At 43.6% G+C, this 20157-nt stretch overlaps 1 protein-coding gene across 5 annotated transcripts in view; it reads left to right on the top strand.

Moving 5' to 3' along the window:
* Positions 1 to 20157, top strand: part of RNF220 (ring finger protein 220) — a 338165-nt gene that overhangs the window by 231470 nt on the left and 86538 nt on the right. For all 5 annotated transcript variants that reach the window (XM_068239542.1, XM_068239541.1, XM_068239540.1 and 2 more), the window contains exon 4: positions 17909 to 18004. In XM_068239542.1, coding sequence (XP_068095643.1) covers positions 17909 to 18004 — 96 coding nt within the window. The remainder of the gene's footprint in view (positions 1 to 17908; positions 18005 to 20157) is intronic.

Below are 20157 nucleotides of genomic sequence, written 5' to 3'. Positions count from 1 at the left end.
TCCTAAATCATGCTGGAAAGATCGGCGACGCGGAGGCACTGACTGGATCCGCGCGGTCGGACAATTCCTCTTCATCCTTCTGAGATGATGTACCATAGCCTGTGTTGTGTACCAAGCTAAAAACTCAACAAAATCCCAGACGCTTGGACCAGCTAGCTTGCAAAGTGATCTACTAAAACATGTGTCTAATAAACTAACCCTTAGACTGCCACAGACATCTATAGCTGTGTTATTTGTATCCATATACCACGGATGTCTAAAAGCTTTTTGAGGCCTCATTCACACTTAAAAGCACAAAACGCCGGCGATTACCGCTGGCGTTTTGCGGTAGTGATTTATCCATGATTTCACATGGAAAAATCACTGGACACGGCAGCGATTTTCCCGCGATCACGTTTAGCGCTTCTATAGCACTGAAACGCAATCGGCGAGAAATCGCCTGAAAATGGTGCAGGCTACGCGTTTGGTGATTTGTGTTAATCGCCGGTGGTTAACGCAAATCGGGCAAGTAATAATGGGCCCAGAGGGTATTATAGCACTAGCAATTTCAAAAGCGCTAACGCTTGAGCGTTTTGCTGAAATCGCCGGCAAAACGCTCTAGTGTGAATGGGGCCTCACTTCTTCCGTACTTTGGATCTTTGGCCCCTAAAGGACCAGAGACAATTTCTTCCTCAAATACGAGGATTGTTCACTGTAATTGGTTCACTGTGATCACAAGGTCGGGAGCCAATGCAATTGGCTCTTGACCGAGATATAGAGCTCTGCTGTCAGCATGACAGCAGAGCGAGCGGGTTAAAGTGTTGTATGGGGCGAATAGGGAAGTTGAAACCTATTCACTGGGAGGGATAAGCGGACATAAACAGGGCATACATTTCAACTAGCATGGTCCGGAAGCGGTTAATACAAAACTACTTCCTCCTGCAGTGGATGTCTATAGGCATTTTTGTGCCACCAATGTTCCTTTGCCACGTATGTCTAAAAGACGTTTAGTGAGAAGTGTTAGCTCAGTGCCAGCTTTCTACTTTATTTGAAATATGCAAATCATCCTAAGTTGATGCAGAAGTATGCAAATGTTACTGCAAACCTGTGCAGCTGGAATTTGAAACAGTAAAATGCTTTCACTGCAAGATTTGATGAGTCCATTTTACAATAGATTTTCATAATAATAAGTATCATTAGGTATCATAATAATTAGCATCATTGTCAATTATCTCAAATTTCTTTGCACCTTAATAACAATCCTACTGACTAATTTGGACTGGCACATGTAGATTTGGGCAAGACATTTAATAAACACAATACAAGCATAGCTGGCACTGGAGTGTAGTGTTTGTTTAAAAAATATATATATAAAAAAATAGCTGGAAGTGAAAGGGTTAATAAAGACAGATCTCAGCTGTTTGCCGAAATGTCATTTTCTATTTTACAGGGTGTCTTTGTACAATGTGCTCTCCATTCCAGTCTATGAGAATAGCTACATTTGGGAATATGGAGCAAAGTATAAATGTCACCACAAGCTTGAATTTTTATCAGAGTAGCTCAAAGGATCATTAAAATTACAACTACCAGGAACGTTCATCAAGTGGGCATACTGTGTGTCATAATCTTATCTTCATTGTTAAACTAACATCACCACCATCTCTTACCTCTAAAAGAAGCCTTTAAAGTACCCAGAGACATGATCGTTTGGCTAAATGAGCTCACCTAACTCAAGGAAATAATCATCTTGGCTGAGGAAGCTTTTGATTGGGACAGACGGCCTTGGCTGCGTATGAGATAAAATGTGCTTATGTATGGCATATCACCCAGCAATGAATGGAGAAACTTTATTGACTACTACATCCCCCTTTATCACTGAACCTTCAGCCAAGAGCATCACTCTTTACATCATTCAATGCCAAGAGCTTAACAGGAGCAATACAGCAACTGGCCACTAGAGGGTGCTAGCACTTCATTTGCTTTTTTTATTGAAAATAATGTAATTATGGTATTTTAATAATACATATTAGAAAAAAAACTGAAGGAAAACATTTTTTACTCTGGCTAATAATGATTATCTTAATAGAGTGACTGTAGTGGTGTTGGTGTAGACTCCGCTCCAAGAGCAGTGGTAATTTAAATAGGCCAGCACTTCTCATTTACACATTGTGAACAAATGTGGAGTGTGCAGAAGGTATATAAACAATTTGTGAATTTTGTGCACTTCAATAATACAGGTCCACAGTGTCGACCAACTGTTTTGTCTGACACTCCTCTTGCACACGTTAATAGTGCATGTATGAGACTGCAGGTAATGTTCTATAGTGTGGGGAGAAGAGGAGAAACAGGATGCTGCATGTACTGTCTTATTCAGAGGGGAGGAGAAGTGGGAGGCTACATAGACTGCCCTTTGGAGGGGGGGGGGGGGAGAAGTGGGAGGCATGCTAGATGGTCTGCCCCAGAGGGGAAAAGAAGTGGGAGGCTACATGGACTGCCCTATGGAGAGGGGGGGAGAAGTGGGAGGCTACATGGTCTGTCCCAAGCAGAGGGGATGACCAGTGGGAGGCTACATGGACTGCGCTATGGAATAGGGGGGGAGAGGGAGGCTACATGGACTGTCTCATGCAGAGGGGAGAAGTTGGAGGCTACATGGACTGTCCTATGGAGAGGGGAGGAGAAGTGGTAGGCTACATGGACTGACTTATGGAGAGGGGAGGAGATGTGGGATGCTACATAGACTCCCTTATGGAGAGGAGGTGGGGGAGAAGTGGGAAGCTACATGTTCTGTCCCAAGCAGAGGGAAAGAAAAGTGGGAGGCTACATGGACTGCCCTATAGAGGGGGTTGGAGTGGGAGGCTTCATGGACTGTCCCCTGCAGAGGGGAGGAGAAGTGGGAGGCTACATGTACTGTTTTGTGGTGAGGAAAGGGTAGAAGAAACAGAAGGCTTCAGGTACTGTTCTATTTAGTGATGATGCAGGTAGCTGCATGTACTGTCCTATGGAAAGGAGAGGGGAGAAGAAGCAGAAGGCTCCCCATCACAACCAAAGATAAAACAGTCAGATTAAAAATTCTGCCATGGCCGATTGCCTATAGCCCATGTTTTAATGAATGCAGAAAGTGGGGATGTCTGTACAGCCATCACAATGACAGCCACAACTATCACATATACATTTTTGGGCGATAATTAAAGCACACAGATTTATTTCCACAGAATCAACCAGCCTGCAGATCAGATCATATTCTGGTGGTTTTCTGTCTTAACAAGTTACGTTTCAATGCTGCGCTTTGAGGCAGTGCATAAAAGCCCCCCAGATGGTATCAGCCTTCTGCCCATGTAGAGCATGCAAAACCAATTTACTAAGAAAGCCCAGGTGAAAAAGCCGAGCTCATCCCGGCCAGAAGCAGCAAGTGTGTATGATTTGTCCTCTTGGCATGTTGTGTTTTAGAAGGCTTGTCATTTAGCAAATGTTTGGCTTCATCCCAGTCAGAGATCTGAGCGTTCTTGACATGATGCCATTACAAAGACACTGTGCTGGAGAGACCCTCTCCGTGGCCTGGGGGTGCCTTGTTTTTCTTGTCTGATAATCTCTGCCTGCAGAATAGAGAAGTCTAGAGGAAAGGGGGGAGCTGGCTGCACTCTCTGGAAGGTCCCAATGCCCAGCAGGAAGGCATTTTAGTCGACAAACAGCCTCATCTGTTTCATAAGTGAGAATTAAACAGGGCCGCTGTGTAAAAATGGAGCAGCTGCCTCTGGCGGGTCTGTCCTCTCTTCTCTCTTCCTTAAAGTCTACCGAGCGACAGCTTCAAGAACCCTTCATAAAATGGACGCCTGTGGTTAGGCGCTTTCATTGGGCCTCAGACAAAAGCTTTGAAGCTCATGCTCAGAGAACTCGCTGTGTTCTAAACTTTCTTATGTAGATGAGAAAATATCTTTGTTTAAAGAAGGTTCATGGCTTTGTTATTTTGATGTCCGCCGATGTTCTCTTTCAGGTTACAAGTCTGTCTTAATTTCTCATTAAATAAGCAACAAATAATCGAAAAAATGACAATAACCGCTACATGGCCACTACAGCGAAAATGTTGACATTCTGCTGACCCTATAGCCAATCGCATAATAACTAGTGTTGGTTTTCAAGTGCATGTTATCGGATTCTGAACACCTGGATTCTCCAAAACAGCAGACTTCAGCATTATATCAGTACCGAACAAGCACACAGGGTCACTTACTGGTGCTTCATGACGCGCTCCATGAGACTCCATACTTTGGAGTCACTTGAAGGGCGCTGTGAAGTGCAAGTAAGTGACCCTGTCCACTTGTTCGGTACTGATTTGGTGCTGAAGTCTGCTGTTAGAAGCAGGAAAAGTAAGTGCCCACTAGCGGCAGAAACTTGGGCATTGTCATAGGCGCCTTTTTAAATAGCCGAACACAATTACTAAAATAAGAGCGCCAGGTATATAAACAGGTAAAACTTTTATTTCTATTGTATATTAAAAAGAGCAAGTAATAATAATACTCATACACATCACAAACTTACATGCACAATCTCATACAAGCCAGAGCACACTGGTTCCTCAAAAAATTCTTAAGAGTATGTATACACAATAAAAATATGTAAAAAATGAAAAATAATAATGATAAAAAGTAAAAATGTTAAATAAAAATCCTGAGAGGAGTACAATACTCTAGTTAACCTATGTGTACAGTCGCTATAATCCTTTGTGAAAAGCTACCTATACTGCATATATATATAGCATCCGCAGATCAAATAAACCGCTATTGCAAGTCTTCCACAATGCTCATGTAAGCCAAACTAGTGGCAAAGTTCTCCAACTCCTCCCAACTCCTTTTTAAATAGCGGCTATAGTTTGAAACTGTGCCTCTTATTTGTAGCCATATCTTGCATTGCAGGTGGCCCGAAGGCCCACTATTGATTGGTTGCCCGTGTTTCACAGTATAGATGCTATTTAAAAAGGCACCAATGGCGGCACCAAAAAATTTTCTTTTTTTGTGCAGCAGATTGGCGACAGGCGAAGAGTCAGTTAAGGTTAGTTGTGACGGGGGTGTTGATTAAGGTTAAACATGGGGGGGCTGTGGAAGATTAAGGTTAGACGCGGAGGAGGGTGGTTAAAGTTAGCCGTGGAAGGGTTACGTTTAGAAGGGGTTGGTTAGCCATGTGGGGGGGGGGGGAGGGGTTAAGTTAAGGCAGGGTGGGGGAAGGGATGGTTAAGGTTAGGTACTGTAGAGGGAGGGTTCTGTGTGAGAATAGGGCTAGGTTTTAACAATATTTTACTAACAAAAAACACCATTCTAAAGTAGGCAATCTGTTATTTCCAGGCGCCCAAATTTCACCGCACCTGTATTTCATGCACGCGTGCTGTTTGGGGGAATATCAGCTGAGCTACTGATGGGGGCAGGGATGGATCTCCCTCTTTACTTCGTCTCTCTTGGCCAAAATAACAGTTTAATTGACCCCAAAATATTGTCAATGTACCTGTGGTCAGTTTTTCTAATCCAATGTATACAAACATTATAGGCTTTTAGCTAGCAGACTGCTAAGGTGACCCCATCCTTTCCTTCAGACTTCTGTTGTGTGGTATAATTCCATCCAACAAGCTGCTGCATTTGTCTGGATGGATCAGAGGAAGTGAAAGCAAGTCTGGTTGTGCTCCTCGCAAGAAGGTTACACACATTTAATAAGACACAAACACATAGGGTTGTACTGCATTCCGCTAACCTGTCCACTCGCCAGCCATATGAGGCTTTGTGAGAGTCAGGGGTGAAAACACGGGACTTGTAAACATCTGTTTTTAGAGAATCAATGCAGGATCTAATGCAAACAATTACATTTCATGACAGGCTAATGATTTCAGGCAACATTGAAAGCTGTAGTGGCCATTTTCCCTGGCTGGAAATAACACTTTAAGTGCAATACATTAGGTTTTGAGGGACAGTTAGTGATGGGACTTGTTCATTGTTCTCTGTAAAGTAATACAGGAAATATGTCAGTGCTCTATAAATGTATACCGTAATACTTAAAAAAAAATAATACCCCCTTGCAGGACCTCACAGCGCAGAAAGCTGACAAAAATTCAGGTTCCATGAATACAAAGTAGTGGAACACATGATGGTTGCCTAACCTGCAGTACTCAAATGTCAACATAGTCTTCCTTATACTGTAACACTCTCACTTAAAGGACCACTATCACAAAAAAATAGTCATATTTTAAATGCATGCATACAATTGTCCCAGATTAAAATGCACTAGAAATCACTTTTCTCATATGTTCCTGTTGCTTACAGTAAGCAGTATAAATCTGAAAGTTCTGACAGGTTTTGGACTAATCCATCTCCTCATGAATGACTCTTAGGGTTGTCTTTATTTTCAAAAGTACTTATTGAACAGCTCTGTCCACCTGCAAAAATATTATTCAATTGAATTGGGAGGTTGGACAACATCTTTGTATAGATCCTTTCCAGTGAGTGCTTTTGTATAGAATAAAGGAGATACTAAGTATTCCCCAAGAGGAGATGGTCTAGTCCAGGCTTTCTCAACCAGGGTTCCTTGACTACTCTGAAGGGGTTCCTTGGTATTTTCCCCCATCGTGGGGGAAGTATAATAGAGCACATGATAACGGGGGGACTGTAAAAAGAAGCACTAAATTAGGGGTCAGAATAATGATGAGCACTCTAATGAGGGTTCCTCCACTATAAAAAGTTTGAAAAAGGCTGGTCTAGTCCCAAACCTGTTGGATCTGTCAGATTTTTACTGCCTACTGTAAGCCACAGCAACATAGGAGAAAAATAATTTATAGTGCATTTTACTTTAGAAGTACTTCTTTTATGTATGTGTACATGTATTTTACATTTTATAATTTCCTTTAAGACCTTAAAACAGAATATTTTTCATAATATGGCTCTAACTCTGAGAATGCAATCCAATATTTTCTGCACTTGTCATGCTAGTGCATCTCTTACTCCCATCCCTCATGCACTTAATCACTACTGCAAAGGTGCAGAACGCTCCCGGCCATAGGATTGCGACCGGGGGGCTGGGACACAGTTGCGTGACTTGGCCAGTGTACTGGGGCTTCTAACGGGAGGACCGAGGAGACAGTGAAGGGCCGAAGGTTTCAAGGAGGCTGGAGGAGGCCCTAGTTAAGTATAAAACCTGAGACTTGATTTGTCTCAGGTTTCCTTAAAGTACATTTTGGCTTTGCAGACATGCCGAACCAAGAAGCATCAGACAAGGGGGTTTTAGAACAAGACCAGCTCTCCTACAGCATGTAGCCAGCATAGGCGAGCCAAGGAGTGGATATGCACAGATCAAGTGACATCACCCCATCTCTGCCTGCAGTCATTATTGGTCAACTGAGTGGCCTGAAGAGAAGGCGTCTCATTCCTTCGCTGCCCAAATGCCGATACCCGTAAGCCTGCCCCAAATTTCTCTCTGTAGGCTGATAATTCAGTAAATGCAGAGGCATCTTCCTGCGCCATTGGGAAGTTCTTTCAGGCCACCTCCCCCCTTAACAGTAAGAGCATTTATTACTTAGAAAATGGAAAACAAATCAGAAACCCCCCACTTTACACTCCTCTCTGCTGTCGCACTTAGGATAGTGAAATATCAGGCTTGTGAATAGAAGCAAATCATTATCATTTTACCAAACGGCGCTCCTTTGGAATCCGGTGAGGTTAAGGCAGCAGATAGATGCATACAGACAGGCATATAAATATATAGGGGAAATAAAATGAGCCAGCTGAGTCCTTGGCATCACTTATTGCTCACAGGTTACACTTTGTAAATAATAAGAGCTATTAGTATCACTTTATATGCTTGCAGCAGGGTAGGCAAGGCCAGGCAGACGGGAATGTGTCATCGCGCCACTTGTGTGTTAAGTGATAAGTACCTATTTAGAGAGGAGAGTTAACGCTCAAACCGTCAGACAGGAAACACTTTGTGCTGGAATAAAAACAGGCCAGATCGCGGCATGAAAACACTGCTATTTGTTCTGTTGACAGCCGCAGCTGATGGATGGCTACATGGATAAAAAAAAAGGGAGAAAAAAAATGTGTGTGTTTGCTTTACTGTGCCGATCACAAACCAAAGCTCATTGCCTAATGGTCTGAAATGACGGGCTTCAATTTATTTTTTTATTTTTTTTTAAGCTGCATTTCAGCACAGACTGGAAATGATGATGCTGGGTATCTGTGGCAGAAACATATGGGGCCTTTTGTTCAAGTTGACAAGGGAAGTAATGTACAGGGACATATCGCAGAGATAAGTGTAGGGAAGGCGGGGGAGGACAGTTTCCCTAATGTGCACATTTTCACATCTGCATTTTGCTAACCTATAACAGTGTGTATATTCTTCGTAAGGTCTGCGCGTGTATTCATATATTATGGTGCTCATACACAGTGCAATTAAAACGTTCGATTTTACCGTTTATGCAACCAAAATCGAATTGAGTAAAAATTGAGCGAAAATATTGATTTTTTTTTTTGTTGGAAAAATCCGAGCGATTGTTTATGAAATGGTATAGTGTATTAAATGTAGATTAAATAAAAAAAATACTATTTAACCAACTTTTTCTTCATATTCTATCATTTTTCGAGCATTAATTGAACGAATTTCTCTGTTTGAGGAAAAAAAATAAAAAATTGTAACATATATGGGCACAGATAGATAGATAGATACCACAAAATTAGAGGCACCCTCTAATAACGAGTTAGTCCACCTTTACTTCTGATCACAGCTGTTTTTCTTGGCACGGACTCAACAAGATGCTGATACCGTTGCTAAGGAATGTTGGCCCATGCTGACATAATGGCAGCTCTAAGTTGGGTCAGATTGGATGGTGGCGTTTCCAAGCTTTGAAGTGATCTTTCAACTTCGTCCCACAAATGCCCAATAGGATTGAGGTCAGGGGACTGAGCCAGCCAAGGAAGCAGGTTAAACTCTGATTGATGTTCCTCAAACCAATTTGAGACCGATCACATGAGCTGATATGCCTATTGTCCAGTATTGATGATTTCTGAATAAAAATCGGACTTTTAGTCATCCAGTTAAGCGGACCTTCCCTCTTCCTGCTCTCTTGATGGTCTCCTGCTGCTAAAGCCCATCCTTTGCAAAGTCCATCTTGTTGTGTGTTGGACTTAATCAGTAAGGCAAAACACACAGTAGAAAGTGCAGTAATCCACGCTAACCAATCATACTTCTCAGCTATCTTTTCTCAGCTATCAGCATACTTTACTTTTGTATGTAGTCTACTTTGTGTAGAAAGCTGGTTTGTGATTAGGTGCTGTGGCTCATTGAATATCTTTGCTCTCTGCACCATTCAGTTGTGATATCTGATCACTGAGAAGCATTAATGATGGCCGGGCCCAGTGACACCAGCCGAGGATTTCACACACAACGCTGCCAAGATAGACTGAGAGGTGAGAACAGTGCGAAGCCCGGGCAGGATTTATAGCTGTGTTGCCATTAACGGAAAAATTAGCCGATGGCGACTATCATATTAAAGGGTGAAAAAGCCGTGAATTATTTTTTTTAAGATCTTATTGCTTACCACGATCATTTTACCTTACGAAAGGCCATTTTTAATGAGTGAAAAGATGGGGAAGTTTTGATTTAATGCTGACTCGGACTCTGATTTTCTCTTCTTAAACACATTTACGGCTTTTTTCTACACCAATGTTCTGTTTTAAAAATGCAAGTGACCTTTTTTCTTGCAATCTGTCGTGCCCAGGTGCGCTGTTCAAACTGTTATTCATTGCCATCGTTCATTGAAGAATTGTAATCTGTGACACGGTGCCGGGTATTTATGTGATGTATTGCTGACTTTTTCCTGCTGCCTCTGCCGTACACGTCTTGGATAGATTGTCCATCCGTAGGAGCTACAAGCCCAGCAGGCCTGGCCGCCAACCATTGGATGGATTATAAACAAATGTTCATAAAATCTAAATCAGCCTGGACTATAAAATGTGTAAATTGCAGCAGCTCATAGCAACCAATACGATTTTCATCTTTTGTCAGTTTAGAACTGACAAAAGTTCAGTCTGAACTAAGATTGTTGGTTGCTTTTGGCTACTGAACTCTAGACATTGTTCATTGTTTTATAAAGGTAGCCACTTCACATCTAAAGGGTGTGTTCATCTTACGGACTAAAGTAGTTTTGGTATTTTAGCAATTATTGTTGTTTAGTATTTTTTATAGTATTATCTTTAGCAGTGCTGTATAGAGTATATTGTCTTGTCACTAACTGTCACTCAGTGGGGCTTACAATCTAATCCCTACCATAGTCATATGTCTATGTATGTATCATGTAGTGTATGTATCGTAGTCTAGGGCCAATTTAGGGGGAATTCAATTAAATTATCTGTATTTGGGATGTGGGAGAGAACCGGAGTGCCCAGAGGAAGCCCACACAGACATGGGGAGAACATATAAACTCCATGCAGATAGTGCCCTGGCTAGGATTCGAACTAGCATAAGTATGGCTTAGACCAGTAATTAGTTGATTGGTATAGAGGAAGAATTCTACAAGTCTGCAAATGCCAGGCTAAAAAGGTGGCTTTTCAGTCTAGATTTGAATAACCCTTTACTGAGTGTAGTAAGGATTTCCAAAGGGTAGGGGCAGCATGACAGAAAGCTCGGGCTCCAAAGGTTTTTAGGTGCACTTTGGGAGTGACCGAGTTTGTCTATATAAATGTGAGGATCCGCTCGGCTGCCTGCGCAGGCAGGCAGCTTTTTGACCACTGTTCAGGTCTGCATTCTGCAGGTCTCTGGAAGAGAGACCTTTTGTCAGTTTTGCAGCTTGCTGCTGAGAAATTTGCATACGTTTGTCATGCAGATTGCCTAGCCACATCCTTTGTAGGCTTGTACTATAAATACCATGTGATATCACAGACCTGGGCTGGTCATAAGGGTTTGTCCTGTGAAACACTCCTGGAGTGTCAGCCTTGCTCATTGTTTGAAGATTAGCTTAGAGTAATTCCTGGGACTGCACTAGGCAGGTTCCTTAGTGCAGTTAGGATTGCATATCTGTTTGTTAGTCTGTTGCGATTGTCCTGTCCCAGCGGTGGTTGACAGGAAATCGTTCTGTGTGTCTGGGTGCCAACCGGAACAGCGGTTGTTACTGGTAGCCCCTTCTGATCTGTCTTGCCTGGATCGCACTCGTCTTGCGCTAGTGCTGTGGATCCTATCTCTCACTTATTCTTGTTTTCGTGTATCTGTCTTGTCTGCTACGAACGCTTGCTGGAGGCTCGGTGAGGTAACCGTTAAGCAAGCACTCGCGTCCTCTGTTTCATGTTTGTCTGTCGGTGGTTAGTTAGGCGTGCATGTCTCTGTTGTGCTTAACACGCGGAGACCGCGCATAAACGCGTGCACTGTTGCGAATGAGTGCGGTGTTCGCGTTTAGTTAGCGTTTGTTATTTTCCTTATCTTCTCATTGTATTATTTGCTGTACCTTTGCTACTCTCGTGCTCTGCCTTGCTGTAGCCTTGTGTCACCTCTGGCAATCGCCTCTCTCGCGATTGCGTTCCTACTTTATATCTGCTGTTGTGTATGCACTGTCGCGGGTTGGCGACTAGATTGGTGCACACACATACCCTCTGTCACTTTGCTCTCTCTCTTTCAGGGCTATCTTGCCCTGCGTTTCTTCCCTTCGTACAATTCCTGTCTGGCGTCTGTGGCAGGGCAGAGAATCTGTTCCTCTGCACTCCACAGCTCAACCTGCCGACAGGAATTTCCCTCTACAGGTGCATTGCACCTTTTGCTGGGTTCCCTCAAATTATACGCTTGTGGAGGACTTCCGCAGTGTCAGCGCACGTCTTGTGCGCTGATCACAGAGAGAATTCCACAATCGTTACAATAAAACCTTTCTTTAAATCTTTTTGGAGACAAACTTTCTCTGAGCACTGTTTTCCAATATTTTTTTCCTAAGCATTTGCAAAAGAAAAAAAAGAAAACCAAGTGGAAGAAACTCTCCCAGTTTTCAATCATTATACATTTAAAATTACTGCTGTGGATACTGTAAAAGAATATGAAGTTACTATAATTCTAAATCCAGCTAGTGGAACTACAAACTAACAGCCATCAGATTTCAGAATCAGAATCGCTTTTATTCGCCGAGTGCGCTGTTGGCGCCGCCAGAATTGGTTGTGGTACACATGGCATGGCGCAGAGCAAAAGACATAAGACATACATACAAAAAAAGAGAACTGCGTTGTACATGGGCTAAGCTTGAGGGGACCAGGTGGGAGAAGTGTTCAACATTATCAACAGAGTTTTAGCAGCTAGGAATCATGGGAATTGTAGTTCTGTGCCCAACAAGCAGCTGGTGCAAGAGCAGCATGAGGCCCCTCTGATAGCCCTGCTGCTGGGTGAGCACACTGGGGCTATGCTAATGAAGGCAATGGTATAATAAATACTATTGTAAGGAAAGTTTTAACAAAAGATGGTCAGGAATGTATATGGGGAATTCTCCCTCCTTTCTAACTGGTTTACATTTAGTGTTTAGTGGAGCCTCATTTCAGTGCTTTACGTCACGTTTCCTGTGACTCCAATGCTTACTCCTTCCGGCTTTGGAGTCACGTTAAGCGTGCCACGAGGCTCAAGTAGTGATCTCCCCCGACCCTGTCCGCTTGTTCGGTACTGAAATGGTGTTGAAGTGTGTTGTTCGAGAGTATTCGATATGCCGAATTCAAACACCAGCACTACTCCCGGTGGCCGGCCAGTGTTCCACCTAGCAAATCGCTTCCATCATGTGACAGCTTTGCTCTCGCCTGCCAAGTGATGTCACACCCACACCACTGTGTCGGCCCTCTGCACCCCCCCCCCATTGCCCCATTGCAACAGAACACGTCTTTAGGCTGCAGGCTAACGACGCGTCTGTACAGTGTCAAGTCAGTGTTAGGGAATAGGTTAGAGTTAGGCATGAGGAAGGGTTCATGTTGAGGGCGAGGTTAGGGCTAGGAGATGGGAATAAGACATTGGAAAGGGCCTTCTGTTCTGGGGGAGGCGCAAGGTGGTTAGTTGGAAGGAAGAGCTTTATGTTACAGGGAGGAAAGGCTTTTAGTTGTAAAGGAGATTAGGTTTGAGCATCAGGAAAGGCTTTGAGGTTGGGATTAGACATGAAAGTATAAATGTGGGTGGTTAGAGACAGCTGCGCAAAAGGAAAGAAGCACTGAAAACATTGATAATAGAACCATAACAAAGCTGACAGTAGAGTATTGGTAGGCACCATATACTGGTCTTCTTTGGGTAGAATCTGGTGCCCGTGTTGAGCAGCACTGGAAACAAATGAACCCCATCAGGACAGGTGGATGCTAAGAGCATGTGCCCTATATTGTAGCTCCATGCATTTGTTTGGGCAGACCTTAAATAGCAACTCATTTACAAGTACTGATATTGGTGCACTGATCATTTATTTGTAAAATACTTTGAAACACACTAAGGCCTCGATTCATCAAGACTTGTCGAATTGGTTAATGACAGTTTGGTAAAATACCGAATTCATTAAGTTGATTTCAGGATTCATCAAATTTATCTACAGCTGTTAGCGAGCATTCGGTAAGAATTCGGTAAGAATTCGTTAGTGATGCGTTAAAGGGAAGGTTCAGGGAGGGTGGGTAAAAAATAAAAATCAAATTCCACTTACCCGGGGCTTCCTCCAGCCCGTGGCAGGCAGGAGGTGCCCTCGCCGCCGCTCCGCAGGCTCCCGGTGGTCTCCAGTGGCCGACCCGACCTGGCCGGCTGCCAGGTCGGGCTCTTCTGCGCTCCAAGGCCCGGAACTTCTGCGTCCCACGCCGGCGCTCTGACGTCATCGGACGTCCTCCGGGCTCTACTGCGCAGGCGCAGAAGTTCTGCGCCTGCGCAGTAGAGCCCGGAGGATGTCCGATGATGTCAGCGCGCCGGCGTGGGACGCAGAAGTTCCGGGCCTTGGAGCGCAGAAGAGCCCGACCTGGCAGCCGGCCTGGCCAGGTCGGGTCTGCCACCGGAGACCACCGGGAGCCTGCGGAGCGGCGGCGAGGGCACCTCCTGCCTGCCACGGGCTGGAGGAAGCCCCAGGTAAGTGGAATTTGATTTTTATTTTTTACCCACCCTCCCTGAACCTTTCCTTTAAAACGGAAGAGAGTGCAATTCATGAAAATTAAAGTGGGCGTGGTTTAGCGTTACATTTAGGATTAGTTATCTCCTTCACTGCTCTGTCGTTATCCCTGTCAGATCATTGCTGACAGAGCAGATGGAGCCATTTGAAGTGGTTATGTATCAGCTGAGAGTGATTCAAAGGCACAGAAGGGCAAGAATAAGGTCTAGAACCATATCAATTTGCAAGAGAATAGATTTATTTGCTATAACAGGACATCTGCATTTCTCTTGAATCATCTTGTAAGATAACACAGGCAGTGCCAGGGTTAACTAATTTGCTAGCTGCACTATATTTTTTTTAGAAAAGGCTCCTATCAAATTGTGGGATTGTCCCAAGCCACTTACAGAATCCTGGTCCAGGTGTTAAGCCCTATTCAGAATGTTGCTACGTATTGTTCAAAGGACTGCCTTTTACCCACAATTCCATGGGAATCTTATGGCCTTGTGTTAAATTACCGCTGTAAAATGGGAATATCGGCACGTTACCGAATGGTTTACCGAATTGTTATCGAATTCACACCGAATGAGGAAAAACCTTGATGAATACAACTAGAAATCGCTAAACTTCGAATTCGGTAATTTAACAAACTGGAAAAAGTTATCTCAAAGAGAATGATGAATCGAGGCCAAAGTGTTGTTTTGCTTATATTTTCGAATACAAGTGGACCTTGTGTATAAGTCGACCCCAATATTTGACACTCTTAAGCTGGATTTTTTATTGACTCAAGTATAAGTCTACCCAGTTAATGGCTGCACTTGGGAATTAGGAAGAATTAAAACCTGCACTTGGGGCCCAGGAGGGGTTAATGACTGCACTGCATACAGTATTGCAGCCATTAACCCCTCCTGTCCCTTAAGTGCAGCCAATACCTCCTCCAGGCCCCCAAGTGCAGAAATTATTCACTTCCCTTTCTGCAGCCCAGTATTTCCCCCCTGCCCCTCTCCTTGTTAATTGTTGAGGCCAAGACTTTCAGACCTGTGCTTTCTTGGCATTCCCTTTATCAAGAAAGTGTCAATTGCCACAAATGGGACTGTCACTATTAGTACACACATAACTCAGTGTGCTCACTGTTGCCCATGACTCATGTATAAGTCGACCCCTATACTTTGATTTAGTGAGTAAGACCTACATTTCTAGACTTATACTCGAGTATATAAAGTACTTTTCAGTGACCAAACATTTGCATAGAACTGTGTATGGTATTTTGATATTATGCTATTTTGCAGGGGTGTAACTACAGGGGAGCAGCCTCTGCGACCACAGGGAGGCCCAGAGCTTTCAGGGGCCCCAGACTACTACTTCACTGCGTGTTTTTGTGGCTACAACTGTTATGAATGTGAAGAGTATGATTTACACACTTTTTTATGCCCCTAGCAAGATGGGTCCCCAGGCTGTGAGGGTCACGAGGGGTAGGCAAGGAGAAGTGTGTGAACATTGAAGGTGCCCCATCAAAGCTTTGCTGGGGGGCCCCATGACTTATACTTACACTCCTGGAGTTATGCTTTAAAGGGAACTTGTCACTGAAAGTGTTTGATACAAAGGAGATAGCAATAGCCATAGCAGCTGCTGTACGGCCCTGGAGCAGAGGGGGCCCAGGTGGTACTTGATGTATTCACCATTAACTTTCTTGTGTTCCTCCACCCTATGCATTTGTCTAAGTGCCCATGGACTATATGCAGTGTAGATTTCATGGAGTTTTAAATTGCCCAGTTAACTCATATCCATAGGGTAGGGGCAGGTGGCATTGCTTAAGAGTGCCTACATCTGAGGGCCCCATGAAAGTTTTGCTATAGAGCCCCATAATCTCTAGCTATGCCACTGTTTGATACCAAATACCTAGTTAACTCGCTAAGTACAAGTCAGTGTGACATGGCTTGCACAGGATCAGGTGTCTGCCAACGACAACCACTTATCAGGTGAGATTTGTATTAGATGTGACAGCCCATGTTAATCAATTTGCTCGTTCACCTTTAATGTAGTTTCTGCATGCAACTCACCATGTGCACCATTATACTGCAAACTGCATGTGTTAGCGCCTTGAAAATCATTGTTTGTTTTGTGCAACCGCACACATTGTAACAGAGATGAAAATGCACAGGAATATAGAGCGTGTTTCTTGCACGTTGTAGACTGTAAACTGACACTGCTGGTCGTGGTGTAACTTCAGATACATAATGGAAATAAATGTGTGGTCATCCGCATAATTATATGCTGGTTCCATTGATGCAAAGTAGTCATATTTCTGATACTAGTAAGTTGAGCTATGAGAAAAACAACACCTAAGTAGGCAGTGTTTTGGCCGTTTGTGACAGTTATTGTGACAGCAAATCTTTATTAACCACTTCACCACTACAGGTTGTATCATCGATGTTTTATATTTCAGAGCTCCTTCCTTACATTCACCTATAACTTTACCGTTACTTATCACACCTAAAGGATCTCTATCTTGTTTTTTTGCCACAAAACTTTTCAGGGGTGATATTTGTTTTTAGTAATTACATTTTCTATGCATTTTACCTTGCAATAACTCACCTGTTCCGGAGGCTGCTCCATCCTGATCTCCGTCTTCAGCCCCGTTGTCAGCATCTTCTCCATCCAGCTCATGTTATGTTTAAATAACATACGCTAGGCATAGAGAAGACGTGGGCAGCGTGGCGGAGATCTGGGGCAGACGAAGAAGGGGCGGAGCTGCCACTGGGACAGGTAAGTTATTACAAGGCAGCTGAGCTGAACAACTTGTGGGGGCCACGGGGAGCAGTCAAGGTGAGACTACTTGGGGGGTCTGGCAGTGCGGTGGGCCCCTGGAGAGGTCGGAGCCCTGGGACAATTGCCCCCATTGGAATATAACAAAAGTACAGTACATGCAGGCACCTTATGTCAGTTTTCAAACTTTGCAAATGATGACAGGTTCACTTTAATTTTCTCGCATCGGCACATAACATGCTCATTTGCCACGCCATCCCTCTCAATCAGTCGGGTACATTTGTGGATTCTGGGCTTGCATAAGCCGGGCGGCTGGCGTGACTTGGCATGGGCTGCGCAGTACTTAGCATGCTAGCTGGGTATTTAGAATTGGAGTGGTTTCCACACAATTTAAAAATAGACAGTTTATTAATGTGAACTGCAGGCACATGTAGAAGAGGGCCCGGAGATTGACATTCGCGGGATTAGTTTAGCCCTGTTTTTTTCCAGAGGTCATCTCCATGGCGCTCAGGAAGAATGCTGAAATAATGGGCCCTCGTGCTCTTCCCAGGGCTGCACTCAAAACGAATACATAACGTTTCACTTACTGTCTTCTGGGCCATTTTTCACAAAACAATATTCGCTAGGAATTTATTATCTCTCTCTTGTATTTTTCTTCCTTCCCTCCGCTAACCTGTTCTGGGTCTTTTCTGCCCCCTCGTTTGCCGTTATGATGAAACCATAGTTAAACGGCAAAGAAAAGGCTGGGAGGAGAGTTTAATCTGCCTGGGACCTGTAATTACACCATTCTGTACTGGTTAATAGCATTCAAACTAAAGATCAATTCTTTTTTATGGGTATTCTTCATGAGAGATCACTTGGCTGGCTGATGCCCCATCGAGCCAGGAGGCGCTACAAAGATGTTCGGTTCAGACAAATGATCAAATGAGCTTTGTGTTTGGAAAGGCGGAACAACACAATAGCACACAAGGCACATGCGAAAATAGTACATAAAAGCTTTGGAAATTTCTGGCTTCTGACAGTTTTGCTTGACATTTTCATCACCCTCTTTTCATCTTTTTTTTTTTCTCTCCACAGTCTACATTGTTATCGGCTTCTATCAAGCGAGAAGGGGAATCGCCAACAGCCTCGCCACAGTCTATGGAGGATATTCACCATTCGGACAGATACCAGGTGTGCCACTATTGAAGTAGTGAAACGATAGAAGGGTATTAGAAAGAGCGGCGTGCTAATTATTAGACTGCAAGCTTTGAAGCCCGGAACGTAGTGGGATACCGAGGGCTTCACTCGCACAGGTCTCCAGCCCTCTGTAACATGCACTATTCAATACTTTAATTGTCCGTCGATGGTTATGTTTGCTACTTTCTGTATGGAAGTTTAAAGTGTTTATGAAACTCTTCAGGATTTTGAAAAAAGTCTGCTCTCCCATAGAAACCTTAAGGGCTATTTCACACCGTGGCAGTGCAGTGTTTTTACCGCACCCCACCGCCGGGCAATGAAAGCCTATGGAGACTTTCATACCTCGTGGTATGGTGTGACACGACGAAAGTGATGTTTCCGCTGCATCCGCGATGCAGGTCCAAAACTACGTTACTGCGCGGCTTCTGCGTCTACTTGTGGTGATCTGTGTCGGCTCGGAAGTCATGTCAATCTATGGCGACGCGTTGATTTTAAAACATTTACCTATGTGGCACACATACGCGAAAGCGTATTTTTACATTGCGCTTCCGTGCACTTGCAAGCGCTCGTCACTTCCTGCTTGGCTTGTGGCCAGACAGGGAACACCGCATACTAATGCGGTGTTCCCTGAAGGCCTGTTTCTGGCGGAGCGATGTGGTGCGGCGGAAGCGACGCATGGCTAACGCTGGTTTACAGTGTCAAACCAGCCTCAATGTTATCGGTTTATGACAACACGGTCAGAGCTGGTTCACACTATGAGCAATCACGCTCACCTACTGCACTTGCGCGGTGGCTAAGTTTTGGTTAGCGGGGGCTCCGTGGCAGTTGTGGTGTGATATTCTTCTGAGAATCGCAAGCAGGGCTCTGCGATTCCTTTGAGAATTGCGGTTTTACTAGTTAAAACGAATACATGAAATAATAGGTTACTGGATTCCATCCAGGCCACATTTTTACTATAGCTTGTTTGAATTCAGAGGTTAGAACTAAGATCTGTCAACATGCCCCCAGCTAGCAAGTGAGTGAAGAAATCACATATAAATCTTCAAATAGGTTAAATTATTAGGCAATGTCTTAAAGGGAATCTAAAGTGAAAATAAACTTATGATATAATTAATTGTATGCATAGTACAGTTAAGAAATAGAACATTCGTAGCACAGAACAGAGTCTCATATTGTTTCCAGTAAAGGAAGAGTTAAGCAACTTCAGTTGTTATCTATGCAAAGGAGCTTCTCTGAGCTCTCCGACCCAACTATGTTCTGAGACAGTCCTATTTTCTGTAGCACTTATACATCAAATAAACAGTGAGAGGCAGCTTCAGATAAGGTTTTACTGCAGGGGAGATCAAAGGGACAGTAGCTCTGCTCTGTTTCATAGTTTAAAATACAGTGTGGTTTGTAATTTGCAAATATGATAGAATGATGCAATATTATAAGAAAATGCTATATAACTGAAAATAAAAATATGACACTCTTTTCTTTGCTACTAATGTTCTATTAATTATCTGTACTATACATACAATTCCTTGTATTAGAAGTTTTTTTCGCTTCATTGTCACTATAAGGTTTGTTCTGAGAATGGAACCCTTTTTATTGAAGTACAATCAAGCCTTAAATGTAATCTGTGACATTGAAATACACTGCGTAAGCCAAATTATGCCTTGTCCTGATAATTATCTTGCAATGACAGGACCGAGAGCTCATCTTTAATGAAGCTATATTGTAACTGGGTGACTTCATGCATTACAACAGCAAATTGCATGCAATGCCCTTGCGTCTCCCGCGTGTATCTCCAAAGTGTCTCTGTAAAACAGTGAAAGCTTTTCATTTGTGCCATGTCTGAGTCAAGCTGTCACAGTGAGAGTGACTGTGTACCTTCAGCTGCAGCAGTGTGAGACTTGGCACTCACTAGATGGATCTGGTCCAGCCTATAGAGAGCAGGGCTTTCTGCACAGCGCTGTCACTACAGCAGGACTGACATGCCTCTGTCTGAGAGCCATTAGTACAGACAGCCTGGCAGATCATCGCTTCTCCAGAGCTGACAAGTGTGGAATTGCAAACCACTAAATATAGAATAGTCCCCGTCTGAGGGTAGGAAACGTTTGTCTGTTACACAGACTGGGAGAAGATGTGTCCCTCAAATTTCCTTC

The sequence above is a fragment of the Hyperolius riggenbachi genome, chromosome 6 (assembly GCF_040937935.1).
Source record: "Hyperolius riggenbachi isolate aHypRig1 chromosome 6, aHypRig1.pri, whole genome shotgun sequence".
Lineage (NCBI taxonomy): Eukaryota > Metazoa > Chordata > Amphibia > Anura > Hyperoliidae > Hyperolius > Hyperolius riggenbachi.
The sequence above is the reverse complement of the archived record's forward strand: the minus strand, read 5'-3'. Positions and strand labels throughout refer to the sequence as shown.